This window comes from Carya illinoinensis, chromosome 10 (assembly GCF_018687715.1).
Source record: "Carya illinoinensis cultivar Pawnee chromosome 10, C.illinoinensisPawnee_v1, whole genome shotgun sequence".
NCBI lineage: Eukaryota > Viridiplantae > Streptophyta > Magnoliopsida > Fagales > Juglandaceae > Carya > Carya illinoinensis.
This window is the reverse complement of record NC_056761.1, coordinates 39,072,007-39,090,252: the sequence shown is the minus strand read 5'-3', so window position 1 is coordinate 39,090,252 and position 18,246 is coordinate 39,072,007. Positions and strand designations below refer to the sequence as shown.

Here is an 18,246-nt window from a genome sequence, read left to right as displayed (position 1 = left end):
TTTGAAATTTCAATTATACAAATAAGCTTGGATGTTCACATTGACCCCCTGTATTCACAACAAACTTTGATCACCATAACATTAGGCATATGTTGATATCAAGCTGCTACATGAAATAAATTGAACAACATTAATAACTGTTTTCTGTAATTATTTTCTCCAGTCACAATGATAAACTTCGAAGATCATGAAAATAACGTTACAAACACAAAAACTTTATTATTAATGCACTGGATACACGAGGCTTCTATGAATCCAGAGGCGAAACGAGCTGATGCGGAAGAGCAGGAGGTGGTTGTTCTTCTTGCTGCTGCTGCTGCTGCTGCTCTCCTTGCCAGGTCCAAACAATGTCCTTGAGACCTGGTCTTATCTCCTGTTTCAACATCTTTTGGTACTCCAGTGTATCTCCACTCGACTTTTTCATCTCCACCAAATGGAAAAGTGGAGTGATCTCAAAGATCTCGGTGTCAATTCCCAACAGGCCCTTCCTGCCTTCCTTGGACCCCTCCATTTTCAGTAACCCCCCATCTTTCTTTTTCACTTTCAGTCTTAGTCGCTTTCCAATGTCTTCCAGCTTCGAGATTATTGTCGAGGCTGGTTTGTTGGATGTAAATCGCACTTCCTTCTTCTGGTCAGCGTTCTCAAATAAACCAGACAAGTCAAAGCCAGCAGAAAAGGAGATGATATCAAAAGCATTCAAGTTAGAGGGCGTTGCCAGATCTTGTTTCGATTCTCTAATGGATATGTTATTCTCATTTTGTCCAAAAACCGCATCAGCATCCAGAAGGGCGGGCTCTTTCATCTCTGATTGAATAATTCTGGATTTGGGAACCAACCCCCTTCGGAACCATGAATTATCCATTATCTTGGCCATGGATATCCTGGTATTTGGGTTTGGATCCAAAATCTTTGACAACAATCTACGAACTTCAGGGCCAAACCAGTTTGGGAATTTAAATTCAGCCTTACCAATCTTTCTATACATCTCCATCAGATTTGCATCATGGAATGGGAGATAGCCAGCCAACAGAACAAATAAAATCACCCCACAAGACCAAATATCAGCTTTGGATCCATCGTAGCCTTTTCGATTAATCACTTCTGGAGCAACATATGCAGGAGTTCCACAGGTTGTATGGAGCAACCCATCTTGACGCTTAGATTCAGCAAGTGCACTCAGTCCAAAATCCGAAACCTTTAGACTCCCATTCTCATCCAACAGTAGGTTTTCTGGCTTCAAATCCCGATGGAACACACCTCGACTGTGGCAGTAATCAACAGCACTGATCAATTGTTGGAAATATCTTCTAGCAACATCCTCCTTGAGTTTTCCTTTGGCTACCTTGCTGAACAACTCACCACCTCTAGCATATTCCAAAACAAAGTAAATCTTGGTTTTGCTGGCCATTACTTCATAAAGCTCCACCACGTTTTGATGTCTAATCAATCCCATGACAGAAATCTCCCTCTTGATCTGATCAATCATCCCAACCTTGAAGATTTTCTCTTTATCAATTACCTTAATGGCCACACTCATGCCAGTCTTAAGGTTCCTTGCGTGGTAAACCTTGGCGAAGGTACCTTGGCCCAATTGTCTTCCTAATTCGTACCGCTGCATCAATATACTCCCTTTGTTTTCCATGACAAAATATTCTCACTTTGTACCTGCTACTGCAATGTTGGTTTTTATATATATGTACGTACGTACGAGAAAATAACTGATCTCGTCAACACAAAAGCTCAACCATCTTCACATACATCATATTTTGAAATTATGTGCTGTCTTAAATTTTTAGCTGCATAGGGAATTTGATCACGGAAGCGTAATTGGGTGTGAATTAAATACCCGATCTCATTGAAGATAAACAAGGGCGGACCAAAAGAAGCAACAACCGCATCATCCTCAAAGAAGGAACTCTCAGCTTTCAAGCACATCTTTCAGCATTCCCTGGTTTTTGAGATAACCCAGAGACCGCTGAAAAAGCTGGAGAAGAGACTATGCGTTAAATCTCTGGCAGAAGAAGTCGAGATTCGAGAAGCAGAGCAGCAATTAATTATAGTTCCATTTTCGCCGGAAGATACGCAATATGTTCACCTGAAATAACGTAAAAAGACTACTATAAATCACCAGTGCTCTTTGCTTATATAAGAAAACTCCATATATTTACAAGCCAGTAAAAGCTAAGAAGTCCAACATTTTCACACGTTAATTACAGCTATATTGAAAACCCAATACACAATTAGCAGCAAATTTATCAGCAAGATAAAAAGAAACAACGAATGAAATCGAAGAAAGAAAGAAAACAACTTATAATCGGAAACAACGTACGCAACAAATAAAAAAGTGGACAAAATTATAACAAAAGAAGAAGAAGAGATAGAACAGCAAAACTTGTACATGTAACTTGTAAGAGACGCAGCTCCTCCTACTTCATAAAATAGCCAAGCCCTTTTATGGTAACGAAAAAAATTCAGGGTCCTAAAGATCTTTTTCTTTTGAAATAGTGTCCTAAAGATCTAACCACATATGTCAGATATCCATAGACAGAGACCTATAGAAGCAAATAGAGTACACAAAAATCTGATTTCTTACCTATAGAAAGGGTGAGTTGGTTACCTTGAAATGGAAGCAATCCCAAAACGCAGAGAGAGAGAGAGAGAGAGAGAGAGAGAGAGAGAGAGAGAGGGCGTTGTGCTGGAGCCTGGTGGAACGTCTGGACATGGTACTAGTAGATTCGAGGCAAGACTCAAGAAGAATATATGATGTGTTGCTTCACAGGCCCTACCGAGTGCCGAGCGATTCGAGCCTAACAATAGGTGGCTATTGAATATTTGATCAGTGTTAACAAGAAAAAGTCAAAAGAGAAAAGATCTACAAAATAACAATTAAATAAAAAAAATGGTCATTAAATTATACACAGTTATTTTTTCACCTTTAGGTTTTCAGATTTATTTATTTTTTGCTCATTGTCCAAAATATAAATAGACAATATAGATATTTTATACCAACAAAATTCTATTTTATTTAAAAATTAAAAAAAAAAAACAAAACAAAATTATTGTGGTTTTCATTAGATGTCCGCGTTCGTACCAAATAAAGTATTTATGTTTTTCATTTTTGAGGTGGTTTTGTTTTTGGTGTTAATAAATACAAGTGCACGACTCCCAAATTTGGTTCCATGTGTGAGATTGCTATTGGCGGAGTCCATGAAGCTTCCTCCTCCACCAGAACGAGACGACGCGTGGATATGGGTGGTACAGGTGCGATGTTCTCTATGGTCCTCACTGATAAATAGCTTCAACTGCAGTTTGCAGTCATACACGTATGCACATTGAAATTGATTTATCATGACATTGACGCCACGCATTTTTTACCCAATTTAAAGCATACAAAATCTTATATAAATATTTATATATATATAATTTATTAAATTATGATGTATCATTAGAATGTAATCAATGATTGAGAAACCATCTTCTCTCCATGCTTGAATATGAAATGATGAACAAGCGTTGAAAATTTTTGGCAAAAAATAAATAATAAGAATTTTCAAATAGCACTGTTAAGAAAATAAGGTTTGAAATTTGAATGACCAAACGTGTAAAGCCCTCCAGCCTCCAATGTTTGAAGGAAGATTTTGAATTTGCCTAGTCTCCCTTCTTTTCCCCACACTTTGATCCTACTGAATATATAGAACGACTTTGTGGTGGTCGCGTTTTACCTTGAACTAGAATTCGACAATCTTTTTTATGCTGATTGTTCTTAAAATATAATAAAATAAATTTTTATAATGTGTCATTAACTATTTACCCATAAATTTTTATTTTTGGAAAAAAATAAAAGCGAATTATGGGCAATTCAGAATATAAATTTAATATAATAGAAATAAGATGAAAATGTAATCTATAATATGGACGATATATAGTGTAAAGACTTTTAAATATAATTATTCTTTCATGTTATGACGAGAAATTCCATTAACCAAAACTTCCAGTCACGGAGGGCAGAATCACTGGATAAAGTATAAACTGCAGATATCTAAAAACTATACTAAATATGGATATCAATTTTAGACATTAGTTACTTTGGTGGAGAATCAAATCAAGAGTCAAGAACTTCTTGCGGAATGTGTAGCCTTAAGTTCATAACCATAACAATCTTACTTTACGGGATTCACACGAGCTTTCCCACATGAACAGGTGCACAATGTTCATGTGAGAGTGAGACAGCCTATGTACACCCCGTGAAATAAGCCGCATTTGTGGCATACGATAATATTTTTTTGTTAAGGAATGCAGAGGGGAGCTTTCCCCCATGAACAGGGCATGAATCTTATCCTTTTCCTTTCTGGTGGCTACTCGGATGAACGCCATTTCTGACTGTGTACGTACGGGTAAAGGTTGCTTCCCTGCATTTCAGAGGGGTGGCTACCAAGGAATGGTCCTTCTGGATATACCGCAGAAGAATCTGGTTTGTCATGTTTATAATTGCTTGTGCGGGTTCGACACTCCAAATAAAAGTCGGAAGAGTACCCACGATTTACATTTGGATTGAACATGGTGCTACTGTTCCTTTCCCATTTGGACTGTCCCCATCTCTTTCAGATGAGCCCAGAGAAATTGTGTTACCACTCGTTGTGTTTTCAAGTAGACAACGAAGCTCATTCAGTACATTTGCTTCTTCCTAAATTTGTTCATATATGCTTCTTTCTTTCTTGACATTCGCATCTATATTTACTGTTCATTGTTACTATCCATTACCATAGCCTCCTCAATTGGCCAGCAAACAAGCTATACGATTGGACAATATTAAAAAACAAAACGAAAAAAGTATGGATTCTTCTATCATATGTAAATTACTGAATGTTGGTGTGGACGAGGGAGTTTGGTCATTGATCAAGTCCATGGAAATACTTTGGCCGAGTGTTGTAAGCGTTGTCAGCAAGTTTGTCACATGGGTTCATCTTAAAGATTATATCCACATCTAATAGATAAGGATGATATCCACATCAGTGTGGAAACAAGTTTCCCTCGAGTACTTCATCATGCGAGTGGCGTATTTTTCATCCTCGTTTTCCCTTGCTATCCACTTTTGTAACTTATACTTTTTTTTTTTTTTTTATGATAAAAATAAAAGAGCTGAAAAAATAATTCTCAATGTTAATGCGTTCCCATTCAAATGCAGTCCCTGCAAATTGCATCTGTGAAGCTGCAATAACTCAGAACTTATATGAGACTAAAATTGCACCAACGTAATGGATTGGAGTAAGATAACTGTTACTAAGCGAGTGTCGGCATGCTTTTGTTTCCAGAACTAAGAACAAAGGCCATCGTGTTTCACATCATTCAGTAGGTAGGAAAGGGGGGAAATCCAATAACTACGCTATATACATTTTTAGTCTCACTTTCGGGCAAGCATCAGATTTAGATCACATATTGTACAACATAGCACCAGTATGACACTATATTATTATGCACAAACAACTTGAATGAGTATAATATAGCGTCTGCTCACGCATTTTCATTCCACTGGGTTTTTTCTGGCACAATTAAGAATCAGATAGCAAGGATATCTTTGCCACATGTGATGCTTCATTGCTACTAGCTGCAGGTGAATTGCAGGCGTGAAGAACGGTGCAAATGTCTGTTGTTTCCAGAAATTTCTCTGCATTGGCTAGGATCAGAGGTCCATACTCAAAAACCATTCTCTTGCACTGCCAAAGAATTTAGGACATCAGAAAATCAAGTATAGTGGATAAACCTAAATAAAAATTTTCTCCAATCATGAATATCGTATTCTAAAACATATCTTAAAAAAAAAAAAAAAAAAAAAAAAAAAAACTAAAACTAGGCAGAAGGCCTGGTTATCCTCTTCTGGTACTTTTCTTTTCCCGCTAACATTTAACCAGCCAACTTATAACATCCTCGTGTCATTAATCGTAAAGTTGCCTATTCAGTTCTCAAGCATGTTGCAAGAATGCAAATCAATGAAATCATTCAAGTGTTAAGAACCTCCACATAGATAGGGACCAGGAAAAATCACAAAAATCATACATCAATTAATTCAGATCAACAAACAGGAATAAATATATTTTGACTTTTTTATTAGAACCTTCAAAAAGGTTAACTTGTTACTTATATAAAAAGAAAAGGTTAACTTGTTAAAATTGTTCTCACCTTTTTCACATAGTTCTCCATGGAATTGCATGCCTTCAAAAGCAACTCAATGATTTCTAGCTGACATAAAAGCAAGATAAGATGTGAGTTGCATACTTAGCACTATGCATCAATGGTATATGACCACATAATTCTATGTTCTTCGTTGGATATATCCTTTCATATTGTGCAACATATCCCCCTTTTGTTCCATAATAGAATAGCAGTCAAATTTAAACAATGATATAGCAGCGGTCATGGATCTTCTTTCAAAAATAAAATCATGACTTCACATAAGCGGGTAGCCATTCCACAACTAGGTAACTTGTCAAATTTCTATAATAAACTTTAATTTTCGGATATGTGTGTATGTATATTCAGCTGCCAGAAGTTTTTGGTATTTTTTCTTTACCTTCTATTTTCCAAATACATTTTTGCATTAATATTTCAATCTTTCAGTAGCCAGCAGGCTTTCCAAAACATGCATCCTAAACTCCCAAAAACTTATCTACGCAAGCAACCAAAAGCTGAAATTGTGATCTTTAAATTCAATCCTATAGATGTCGATCTTAATAAAGTAGTTGCCCCTGTTCTAAAACTACATTAATTTCTTACTATATTTGTGCACTCCATTTCTTCTTCTACTTTTGAACAAGGGCCATGGTTGTGAATTTCGCATATGGTTCATAGAGGACATGAGGTTGACTCACTCAACTCATATTTAAAGTAATTTTTGGTAGCCTTCCACAAGGAAAAAATCAACATGCAAGCAGAAAATGTCCAGTAGAATCATACATTTCCACAGAGGAAACGGATTCTAATTTTTTTTTTTCATTTGCAAATATAAGAACATGAAATATAAATATGTCCCAGGTTCAAAATCTGATCTTTAGTGCCATGTGGTACTTATACTAACAGGAAGACCATGTGTGTATAAAGGTCAGATGGTTGTAACAGGAAGACAGTGTGTGTAAGGTGAGATGGTTGCTTACCATAATTGGAAAAAAGTATCTGAAATTATATAACCTAGGTTTAGCTTAGGAAATGATGCAAGTACATACCTGTGTGTCAGGATCTTTCAACTTATCTAGTATTTCTGAAACAGTACGGTGGCAAAGCCCACAGCTATCTTCATGAAGTTGCGAAGAAACCTTGGCAATTTGTTGACAGAGATTGACTTTTCGGCAGAATTCTTGAGGTTGTACAGAGGAAACCTCTAAGAAGAACAGAGGAGCATAATAGTCCACCAAAGTGATGCACTGTCCAGGGCAAAAAGCAGATAAATTAGGAGATAGAAAGGGAGGGAGGGGGAAGCAGCTATAGAGATCAAACACCACTCAATTTTAAGATTAGATAATGCTTTATAAGCCTCCACACATTTATTTAACACACTACCATTACATTTTCCTTGTTTCTAAAAATAGGTATACGGGATTTTATAATATGTTATCAGTGCTCTCATCTACACTGCATCATACTTTTTTTACACACTGCATTTTAATTATAATTTCTAGAATCTATCAGCCATTCAAACATCCTTGAATACGATTAACAAAAGATTGCTGCCATGTGGAAAATTATTCCTTTATGCCTTATGTGGTGCATTTGGCTTTAAAGGAATGGTCGGAGTTTTGAAGACCATCCATTTCTAGCTCCTAATCTGTAATTAGGTACTATCCTTTATATACTTCTTATGTACTTGGGTTTTGCCTATTTACTTGATTCAATATTTTTTTACTTGTAAAAGAAATAATAATTTGTACTGGGCAAGACCTGATGCTGAGATCAACAATACCCTTTTCCCCCCTCTTGTATTTGAGTAATCAGGGATGATGCAGAACTGTTTTACAACAGAAATACAAGGTTTTATCCAGTATATCAACTTGGCTAAAGGGAGACATTACCTCATGTTTGAAAGAGCCTATCTGATTGCAGGCCTGATGGAGGGCATCAAAGATCTCGGTCTGGGTCTTGTTTTCAGCAAGGTAATCAAGTGCCTCTGAAGCAAACTCCTCACACAATGTACAAACTCTGTCATTAGCTGAAACTTCTTTCAAACTTTGGACTTCACTTAGTTCACTATCTTGATCCTGATAGTTGGTTTGCATAACTGAACCAAAACATAACAACATCAATTTTGTAACATCCCCATGCCAAGATAAGCAATTTACATATCCAATACAATTAGGGGTGGCAATTCGCATTTCTAGGTCGTGTTCGTGTCGTGTCAAGTTATTATTAGACTATATGGGTCAACCTGAACACAATCCGTTTAATTAAATGGGTCAGACCCTAAAACCCTAACATGACCAATATAAATAGTGGGTGGCACGAAACAACCCTCAATAACACATTTAATAATGAACTTTTATTAGACTAACATGGACACAACCTGCTAAATTCGTTTCAACCCGTTTAACCCATTTCATATAAATAGATTGAGCTGACTCGTATATTTATTTTTTAACCCAATTAATATAATTTCAGATATAATACAAGGATAACTATATAAATTACTCACCATTACAACTGAATTCATGTTAAAATATTTTATGATCAATATCCATACTAATAATATAAAAGAAAATTAATATTTTCATAAAATAAAATTACATATTAACCAAAAGAATTTAATCGTTTTAGATATTAAGTAGTCAAATACAAATATTAATATTACATCCCAACAACAATAAAGGCATATAAAACTAAACATTTTTTATAAAATTTATTCATGTTACATAGGTTGATTACAGGTTTCGCGGGTTGACCCGTTTATGAATCGTGTCTTATTGGTCAACCTGTTTTGAACTAAACCCATTTATATCAAACCCAAACCCGTGTCATGTTCATGTTGATTTACAGGTCGTGTCATATATTGCCACCCCTAAATACAATAAGAAAACACATGGACCTTAAAATTCTTAGCATATTCAATGAGAAACTATCTGTAGCTTTCATTATTACAGAAGTAACTTTTTGCAAGTATGATTTAGTTAGATGATTCCTACAAGTAATTATAGTTACATCTCAAAGCATAAAGTTTTCCAAAATATCAAAGAACATATCCAAGTGAAGAGATACAGCCCTATGCACTTGCAATCAATGTCTTTGTCATGTTCAGGAGACATTTTTTTTACTAGGCATAACACTTCAGGCAACCTATACATTTGTTTGAAGAAAATCCAAACCAATTTCAATATTCGGCTGCAAACCACTTAAGTGAAGCGATATTTCTAATTCAAAGGCATTAATAATGAAGATCGCATTGGCAATGGATTCATGGAGAAGCTTAAGAGCAAGAAGAAGAGCTTACAAGGAAAGAAAAGCACAAAAACATGACAAAATAGGCAACAAAGCGCTTTGGGAAACCATTGTGGGATGCACATGGAAGAGTGAGATTTGCAATTTAAACTCAGTCGATGCAATTGGGGCACTTGGGACATTTCATCCAGCTTGCTGGAGATGTGGGAGACAAATTGATCGAGCCAATGTAGTTAATTATGCAGAATTTGACTTTCATGGAATCTCAATTTGTTTTGGTTTCCTTTTATCATTTAAGCAAACCGGTATTGAAATGCATGAACAAACTTGTTATCTTATGGGATCCTAATAATAAGATTCTCTTATGAGGGTTTTCTTTTGATTTTGCTCAAGAGTTGTGATCTTAATGTTTGCAAATTCAGTTTCCATTATGCCATGCTGCATCAGTGGATGAGTACAAGCAGCTAGCAACAAGAAAGATTGGATCTTTGGAGATCATAGAGAAGATTAATCCAAATGCCTATCCATTGAAGCTTCTAGCTATATCAAGACATCTGATGCATTTAATCTCAAACACTTGGTTTCTTTTATTGGTGATTCAATAGATTAGGGGTGGTGGGCGGGTAGGGGCATCCACTTGCACATGACCAAGCCTACCCGGAATTTCACCCATCCACCCGGCCCATTATATATATATATTTTAATAAGTAAAAATTTACTAATATCAATAGGCATAACCAAGTACACTGGGTGTATAAATGAGAGAACACCTAGCCCGTAATAGAGTACCCCTAATGACCAGTAAGTCCATCCAATCAACACCAAACCTGACTGGGACAAAACACTCCTCCCCACAGCAAAGCAACTGTAACTACCCCAACCCCATGTTTCCACAAAACAAAGACACCACCCAAAACTCCCTTGGAAACTACATTCTACATACTGCACCCGAAACTAATATTGCACCGCTTCCTACAAGGACAAAGAAAGGCTTCATGCCCTCCCTCTAGTCCTCCCTCGACTTGAACTACTAGTGTTGTAGTTGATTGCCCAAGTAAAACGCTTTAATTCCCTACTCTTCTTAAATCTTAATTTCGTTTAAGTAGGTGACCCGTCTCAATAGCAGTGAGCAGTGCAGTGAATTGGTCATCAAATCCTCCACATGTAATCCCCACACAATGCTGTATTTCATTAACTTTTTGCAGAACCCAATCTGATGATGAACCAGCTAACGGAGGAAGAGATAGCAAGGGGACAACATCTTCCCGAGACTCAGCTCCCAATTGTACACTAGGCCCTAAACATTCCTCCTCGCAAGGCACCAACGACAAGTCCAAAATTTCCTCCACACCATCCCCTGCATTCAAATACCGTACCTCCTCAGCAACACCCTTGTTACTATCACAAGATGCCTGAAGAGATATCGACAATTTGGTTCTCTCTGTCATGAGTGGTGAGGCCATTGTCACCATGGGAGGTTCTAGGTTGGTGGCAAACCCCACAAATTTCCACATCCGATGTGGGTGTTGTCGTTCCTTCGACGAGAACTGGAGATGCGTCACCCCCCGATGTGTCAATTTTGGTCTGAATGCCCTTTCCATAGGGTTTGATTTCATTATAGAGAAGAGAGTACATAATTGGTGCCAGATTTCCAGCATAAAATATTCTATACAAGGTAAGTATTTCTAGACTTATTTACAGCCTAATTATCACTATACACAATCTGATCATATACAAAATCATCCCTAAAATAGTATCCTAAATTATCTCTATCTCTATGATACAATGATCCATTTTGTGCCACTTTTGCAGACCCTACATCTCCCTCAAGCCTCGGCGTTACACTCAGCTCCAGTGAGGGTGGGTTAAAGAAACCCTCCTCCCCCCCCCCCCCCCCCCCCCCCCCCCCAAAAAAAAACAACAAAAGGGGGTGGTCTTGACTCTCACTTTCAGTATTATTTCAAACCCTCTCACTTTAGACTCTCAGCCTCTCTCTCTCTCTCAACTCTCTCGCTCGCCTTCGTTGAAACCCTTTTCTCTCCATCTCTGTAAGTATCTCGAGACTCAAAATTGAAATCAGTTTGTTCTTTTTTTTTGCAATGGACTATGGAGAATGTGATTGTTTCAATAGAGAATGGGGTTGTATTTGGGATGCTGTGGAGCTTGATTGGTGCTTGTGTTTGTTTCAATTATGGTTGGATGCTGTGAATATTGGTTTCAATCTGAAACCCTAAATTAGTGAATTAGGGTTTCGAATTGAAACCCCTAAATTAGGTTAGGGGCTCATTATGAAACCCCTACCTAATTTATTTTGGGGTTTAGCTTGGGGTTTCAAATTGTGAAACCCCAAAACAGTTTGTGTGATTTGTACATCATGTCATTGTTAGGTGTTTGATTGTTTGTCGAATACATGGATAGTTCATCAAGTATGAATACTAGCACTAGTGTTGGCTCCCCTACACCTACCTACCCCTAAACCCATGGATCCACCAAGTTAGAGGGTGGTGACCCCAATGACCCACAAAAAAGTATAATTATCGTGGTAAGGTTTATGAATGTCACTATAAACAACATGGTACATTCCAGCTGAAAACAATTTAGAAGAACAGTGTGAAAAGAGTCCGATAAGATGTTCTTCACCTGAATAGAGTTAGTATAGATTAGAGATTGGACTTAAGAAGATAATGGATTGGAGAAGTGGGGGAAGTATGTTGAAGAGGTTTGTGAAATATGATCCAGAGGGGTGTAGGACTCATTTAGCTCTTATGACCGTAATAGACAAGCTACCCTTTCAGTTTGTGGAGGATGAAGGGTTCCAAGTCTTTGTTAAGCACTTGGAACCTAAGTTTAACGTTCATTCTCGCCACACGGTGGTGAAAGATGTTATTAAATTATACAATGTATAGAAAGATTTGTTAAGAAACTTATTGAAGGGTCAAAGAGTTTGTCTCACCGCTGATACATGGACATCGGTCCAAAACTTGAACTATATGAGTTTGACTGCTTATTTTGTAAATAGTGATTGATAGTTACACAAAAAGATTATCAAGTTTTGTTTAATCACCAATCACAAAGGTGATACAATTGAGATGGCGATAGAGTCTGCAATAAAGGAGTGGGTGGCGACAATAACAGTTGACAATGCCTTGTCTAATGATACAGCACTTGAGTATATAAAGAATAAGGTTAGAGAGGAAAATATGTCAATATTCGGTGGTGAGTTTTTTCATGTTCGATGTTGTGCACATGTCCCCAATCTTATTGTGACCAACGGTTTGAAAGATGTCCATGAGTCAGTTGCAAGAGTAAGAAATGCGGTGAAGTTTGTGAGATCTTCACTGACTAGGCTTGAGAAGTTTAAGATCCTTGTTTGTGTTGCAGGCATTGAATGCCAGAAGATGTTGTGTCTTTATGTTCCTTCAAGATGGAACTAAACCTTCTTGATGTTGGAAACGATCAAGCAGTATAGAAAGGCCTTTGATGCCATGGGTGCGTAGGATATGCAATATGTCCATCACTTTGAGGAGGACAAAGGGAGATCGGGGCGGCCAAACAATTATGATTGAAAAATATCCGGGTTTTTGTAGAGTTTTTGAGGTTTTTTTATGAGGCGACATGCACCATTTATAGGTCTTTGTATATACGTAACGCCCCAATGGAAGGCCTAAACCACATGGCCTATACTCCAAAAGGACTAGTCAATGATACAATTGGAGCTCTATTGGAACCTTATAAAGATCAAGAACTTCTCCTTCCCAAGCATGTGGTATCTCATACACCACCTACCCTCAATCTTATCATATGAGGGTATCACAATCTACCCCCCTTAAATTTCCAATGTCCTCGTTAGGTCTGTCCGTTGTAGGTGGCACAGCTCAAGTCCCACATTTCTAGTTGGGATAGGCTCTGATATCATTTGTAACGCCCCAATGGAAAGTCTAAACCACATTACCTATATTCCAAAAGGACTAGTCAATGATACAATTGTAGTTCCATTGGAACCTTATAAAGAGCAATAACTTCTCATTCCCAAGCAATGTGGGATCCTATACACCACCTACCCTCAATCTTATCATATGAGGGTATCACAATATAACATCCAATGAATATTGTCAATAAGTTTGTTAGATGAAAGAATAATTGGATGAAATGTGCAAAAGCGTTGATCCTACTTTACGGATTATGGCATTGAGCATGAGACTCAAGTATAAAAAATATTGGGTAGATTTGAATAGGATCAATGTTTTCCTATATGTATATATTGTTCTTGACCTACGGTACAAAATTGATGGCATAGTGTATGGCTTGGAAAGCACTAGTGGGAAAGGATGGGAAGATCAACTTGTGGTAAGGGTTAAGAACATATTCAATAGGTTGTATGATGAGTTTGCCACATTCAGGGATGTTAATATAGAGACTTCACCATCCACTGCATCACCTCCTCCTAAAGCCGATAGCCGAAAAAGCATAAGTGGGGTATGAGGTTTGAAAATGCCCTCGAGCTTTGGAAAAATTTAGACTGCCAATCAGACTTGGACATATACTTGTCTGCAGACATACAACTCTATGTGGAGTAGTTTGCTATCTTAACTTGTTGGAAGGTAAATGCCATCAAGTATCATGTATTCTATCCTTGGTGAGAGATTTTGCAATATTTTGGTCATCCCTATTTCTACCATAGCCTCAGAGTCCACATGTAGCACCGGGGACGCATATTGGATCCATTTCAAAGTTCATTGTCACCTAGCCTCCACTCTCCTAGCACTTTGGAGGCTTTGATTTGCACTCTGAATTTGATCAAAGGGAAGCCAATTTAGGTTCCAAAGGTGGTAGACTTTGCGGAGAGCTACAAGGAGGATGATGTTGATTAGCCTGGAAGTGGTAATCGCTCTTAATTTATTATTATGCTTTTGCTTATAATAGATTGTGTTATACTTATTTGACAAACTTAATTTCAAATTCAATTGTTGCAGGGAGAATTTCGAGAGAAGAGGCTCCATCTCAATCTACATCAGCCACTATTTGACTTCGATACACCACCATTAGTTTGCTTTGTTAGTTAATTATTTGTAATAAATATGTTAATAATGTTACTAATTCATATTCTCATTTTTTTTTTGCCTTTTTTTTCAGGTTTTATGATGTCACCTGGGGTAACCATCCAAGCTTGCTACATGTTCATGTTGTTATCTTTATTTCCTTTTTTTTTTAAAAAAAAAAAAAAAATCTATTTCAATTCATGAAACATTGTTATTTATTCAAGTTATTTGACAATTTGTAATATTTTTAGATTAATTTGTAATAGCTTTAGATTAACATGTAATAGTTTATACTATTTGTTATAAGTTAGAATTATTAGTTAGAACTTAGAAACTTTATTAGAGATAACATTTAATTTTATGTTTTATGCATTTAATTTTAATTTTATGTTTTATGAATTTAATTTCAATTTTGGGAGAAAATAGGTCAAATCAGGTTAAACCTGAGCCAAAATTGGCTCAAAAAAGGGATTCTGGGCCCTTTGAGGCCCAGGGAGCCAGATGGCTTGGGCGGTCAATCTGCCCCTAGCATTTGGGAGGGGGCACTGCCCATAGGGGGCAGGCAGGGCCTGGGGGTTTGCAGGCCCAACTCCCCCCCCCCCCCCCCCTTTTTTTCCCGAGCCCATGCAGGGGACAAGGCCAGGGGCTACCTGGTTGATACTGGTAGCACTCGTGGGTAGCCCAAGTGGTAAGTGCGAACTTATGTGTATGAGCCCCATATCATAGGTTTGATTCCCCATGGGATCAAATTGTGATTTAAGTTAGAGGTCATGGCAGTGGGTTACAGTGCTAGTCTACCCGGACATTTAGGTTCCATGCGTGAGTCCTAAGGGCTCTGCTGTGGGGCGGTCCCCCGTCATATAAAAAAAAATAAGAAGAGCTTAGAAGGGAAGAAAAGCACAAAATCGCACAAAATAAGCAAGAAAACACATTGGACTTAACCTATCCCCATAGACTTCCACGATTTGAACCTAGTTTAAAACTAATGGTTCGAGCAAGTAAATTAGGCATGAAAGTTGCATCTTCATCTGATGCATGATGATAATTAGCCAACTAGGTGTTAAGAAGTTAGAAACAAAAATAATGAAAATAATTAAATGGCAAAGAACAAAAACAAGATTAAGACGACGGCTGAAAATCTCACCTGGTATCTCAGAAATCCTTCCATTCCCACTACCCAACTCAGTGTTCCCAAGTTTTCTAGCATCACAAGCCCAAGTAGCACCCAACGATATAACAAGTAAGAGCCCAACTCTCACATCCATTGTGCCTGAAGTCACAAACATTAATATGTGTACACATATAAATATATATATTACGACGTCAATATGGCAATATAATTATATATTACGACGTCAATATGCCAATATAATTCTTAGTGAGAAATATCAAAAGCATAATTTGCTATAAGAGGGATCAATACAATTACTTCTTACTTGAAAAAAAAAAAAAAATCACTATAATAGGGGAAAGTATTTTAAGACTATAAATAAAGTGGAAGACAGTGGTAGGGTACTCCTTGATAGTAGATATGCATAAATGGCTGAACCATTTAGACGGCTTTCTTTGATTGACTTCAGCACATGATATCTAGAGTATCATCTTAATCAATTAAGGCTCAAACCAACTGGGATCAGAGCTGAACACTCTCTCACTGGCGTTAGCTTACTGGTTAAATATCCGTATCATTTGCTGTGGTTTCCAAGGCATCATGCACTTGTGCTAGCAAGCACCTAGCTCAAACTTTTCTATTCCAAGTGTGATATTGTCTTATTTTGCCCCATTGATTATAACTTGAAGACTTATTTTAGCCCTAACAATGATTTTGAATCATAACTCTCTAGAACTAGATACTGTTCCCCTTCAGCTTGTTTATCATCGGTGCCAGAATGCAGTTTTAAATCTGATACCACAAACCCAATCGACCCAGTAAGTAAGGATGAACAAAGTCTAAATATAGAGCCTGAAATAGTTGCTTTATATTGTGTTTTAGTTCGTGAATAAGCCCAAACAGGCTTCTAACTGAGCCATCACAAGTTGCTTGCCCTGCTGCTAACCTTCAACCACTGTAAAATGGACTATCCTCCATTCTAGTCCTGTTATTAGAGCCCGAAACCACGCGCACAGACAGAACATTTTTATTGAGAACCTTTTTTATTAAGAACACAGAGAGAAACAATAATATAATATTATTCACACAGAGGAGGGTATTACAATTCAAACTATGTGTTCAATCAGGGTACTTAGATACATTAAGGATACTCCGGGACGGAGTTTGAGAGGGGGAGGACGAATTTTGTGTTCAAACTGTGTCTCTCAGCTTCAAAAGAGGCATATCATATAACAAAACATTCATCGGCAATCCCAGAAAACAGATATGCAACCCAAAACCACGAGTTTTAACGAAGGAATAAAAACAAGAAAGAAATCTGCGATACGAAAAGCATACTCAGAACACAAAGAATAAGCAATTAAAAATAACATAAGAATCAAGAACATAAACCTAAGAGGCCTGTTTGTCAGCTAAGAAACGTGGGCAAAGAAATCAAATTCCGTAATCTCATGATAAAGTTCTGGGGGTCAAATTCTCACAGATAAGATCAAAGCTTTTACCTTTCGATGGTAGGCCGGCGCTGACACAGAGAGAGAGTTTGTGTTCGTTGGAGTGCTGGGTGGGGCAAGTCGTGGAATGGAATGGTCGTTGGGACTCTTGGAAGCATACGTGGTTGTTTGCCTGGGATAAGCAACAGAAACCTTATTAAATACGCAACTTTACTAATACTACTTTCTTAATTATTAAAAATAAATAAAATATCCGAATCCTAACTTTGAACTTGTCAAGTTTATTTTTCTTTATTTATTTATTTATAAGTCCATCACAATCATATCATTAATTATGATGAAATGAGATAAAATAATTATAAATAATAATAAAATAATTTATTAATAGTAATGAAATAATTTAAGTTAAAATTCTCATAAAATTTTGAAAATAAAGAGAAAAAAGTTGAATAAAAAGTTAATAAAGTTAAAAGAGAGTTAGAATATAATTTTTTAATATTATTTTTATTTTAAGATTTGAAAAAATTGAATTATTCTTTATATTTTATTTAGAGGTTTAGAAAAATTATAATGATTAGGTAATGATTTAATGAAAATTTGAAATTAAAAAATATTTGTATTTGAATGTTATTTGAATATTGAGATGAAATGAAATAGGATAAAAAAATATGAAATGATTTCAAAAATTTGTAAAACCAAACCAAGCCTTAATCTATCGAGTTTTGCTATACATAAGTCAACACATCACATACTACTCATTTTTTTTATTTATTTTCAATTTTTTTTAATTTACTCTTATTAAATTAATTAAAATTTTCTACTCATTATCTATATACTAAACATTTAATTAAAAAAAGATGTAGTGTGTAATATGTAGACTTATGTTTAAAATTTTTCTAATATATATGTTTGATAGACAACTACATTAAACCCAATGAATAGTTCTAGAGTTATGTGTCATAGATCATGCTACAGCCACTGAGAGTAGCAACCGATCGTGTAATTTTTTTCAAATATTTTTTAAACCCTCTAAAAAATTAAAAAAAAAAAAAAACTCACAAACTTATTAAAAAAGCACCTCCTGGTAAGTTAAAAAAACTCAAATCGGTAGCTTTGGCCGGTGGGAATCCTTGGTGGATACATCATTTCCTACACATCATAAGGGGAACAAAACCCGATCAATGAAACCTATTTTCTCTGTTGGGTTTGTTAGATGGACGGTGCTCCT

General features: G+C 36.6%; 2 protein-coding genes across 5 annotated transcripts; both read right to left on the bottom strand.

Moving 5' to 3' along the window:
• Positions 1-53: 53 nt before the first annotated feature.
• Positions 54-2,819, bottom strand: LOC122278269 (CBL-interacting protein kinase 2-like). 3 transcript variants are annotated; one of them, XM_043088433.1, is made up of 3 exons: positions 2,618-2,819; positions 1,847-2,095; positions 54-1,671 (listed from the first exon to the last, which is right to left on the bottom strand). In XM_043088433.1, exon 3 carries the CDS (start codon positions 1,640-1,642, stop codon positions 248-250), a length of 1,395 nt encoding a protein of 464 aa, XP_042944367.1. In that variant the 5' UTR covers positions 1,643-1,671; positions 1,847-2,095; positions 2,618-2,819; the 3' UTR covers positions 54-247. The 3 variants fall into 3 exon arrangements, with proteins under 3 accessions (XP_042944367.1, XP_042944365.1, XP_042944366.1); XM_043088431.1 differs by having other exon boundaries at positions 54-2,095; positions 2,594-2,818; XM_043088432.1 differs by lacking the exon at positions 2,618-2,819 and adding an exon at positions 2,399-2,557 and having other exon boundaries at positions 54-2,095.
• A 2,423-nt stretch (positions 2,820-5,242) lies between these two features.
• Positions 5,243-17,223, bottom strand: LOC122278270 (prosaposin-like). Of its 2 annotated transcripts, none has more exons than XM_043088434.1 (6): positions 17,070-17,223; positions 15,601-15,726; positions 8,061-8,266; positions 7,218-7,415; positions 6,178-6,237; positions 5,243-5,714 (listed from the first exon to the last, which is right to left on the bottom strand). In XM_043088434.1, the coding sequence occupies exons 2-6, from the start codon at positions 15,719-15,721 to the stop codon at positions 5,550-5,552; spliced, it is 750 nt and encodes a 249-aa protein (XP_042944368.1). In that variant the 5' UTR covers positions 15,722-15,726; positions 17,070-17,223; the 3' UTR covers positions 5,243-5,549. The 2 variants fall into 2 exon arrangements, with proteins under 2 accessions (XP_042944368.1, XP_042944369.1); XM_043088435.1 differs by having other exon boundaries at positions 16,960-17,080.
• Between the last annotated feature and the right edge of the window lie 1,023 nt (positions 17,224-18,246).

Bases quoted from the DNA above. Each gene is read 5' to 3' on its own strand.
- LOC122278269 (XM_043088433.1), bottom strand. From the start codon at position 1,642: ATGGAAAACAAAGGGAGTATATTGATGCAGCGGTACGAATTAGGAAGA.
- LOC122278270 (XM_043088434.1), bottom strand. From the start codon at position 15,721: ATGGATGTGAGAGTTGGGCTCTTACTTGTTATATCGTTGGGTGCTACT. The intron at 8,267-15,600 runs GTGAGATTTTCA...GTTTTGGTTCAG, and splicing joins AAGGATTTCTGAGATACCAG to TTATGCAAACCAACTATCAG. The intron at 7,416-8,060 runs GTAATGTCTCCC...TGCCCTGGACAG, and splicing joins TAGGCTCTTTCAAACATGAG to TGCATCACTTTGGTGGACTA.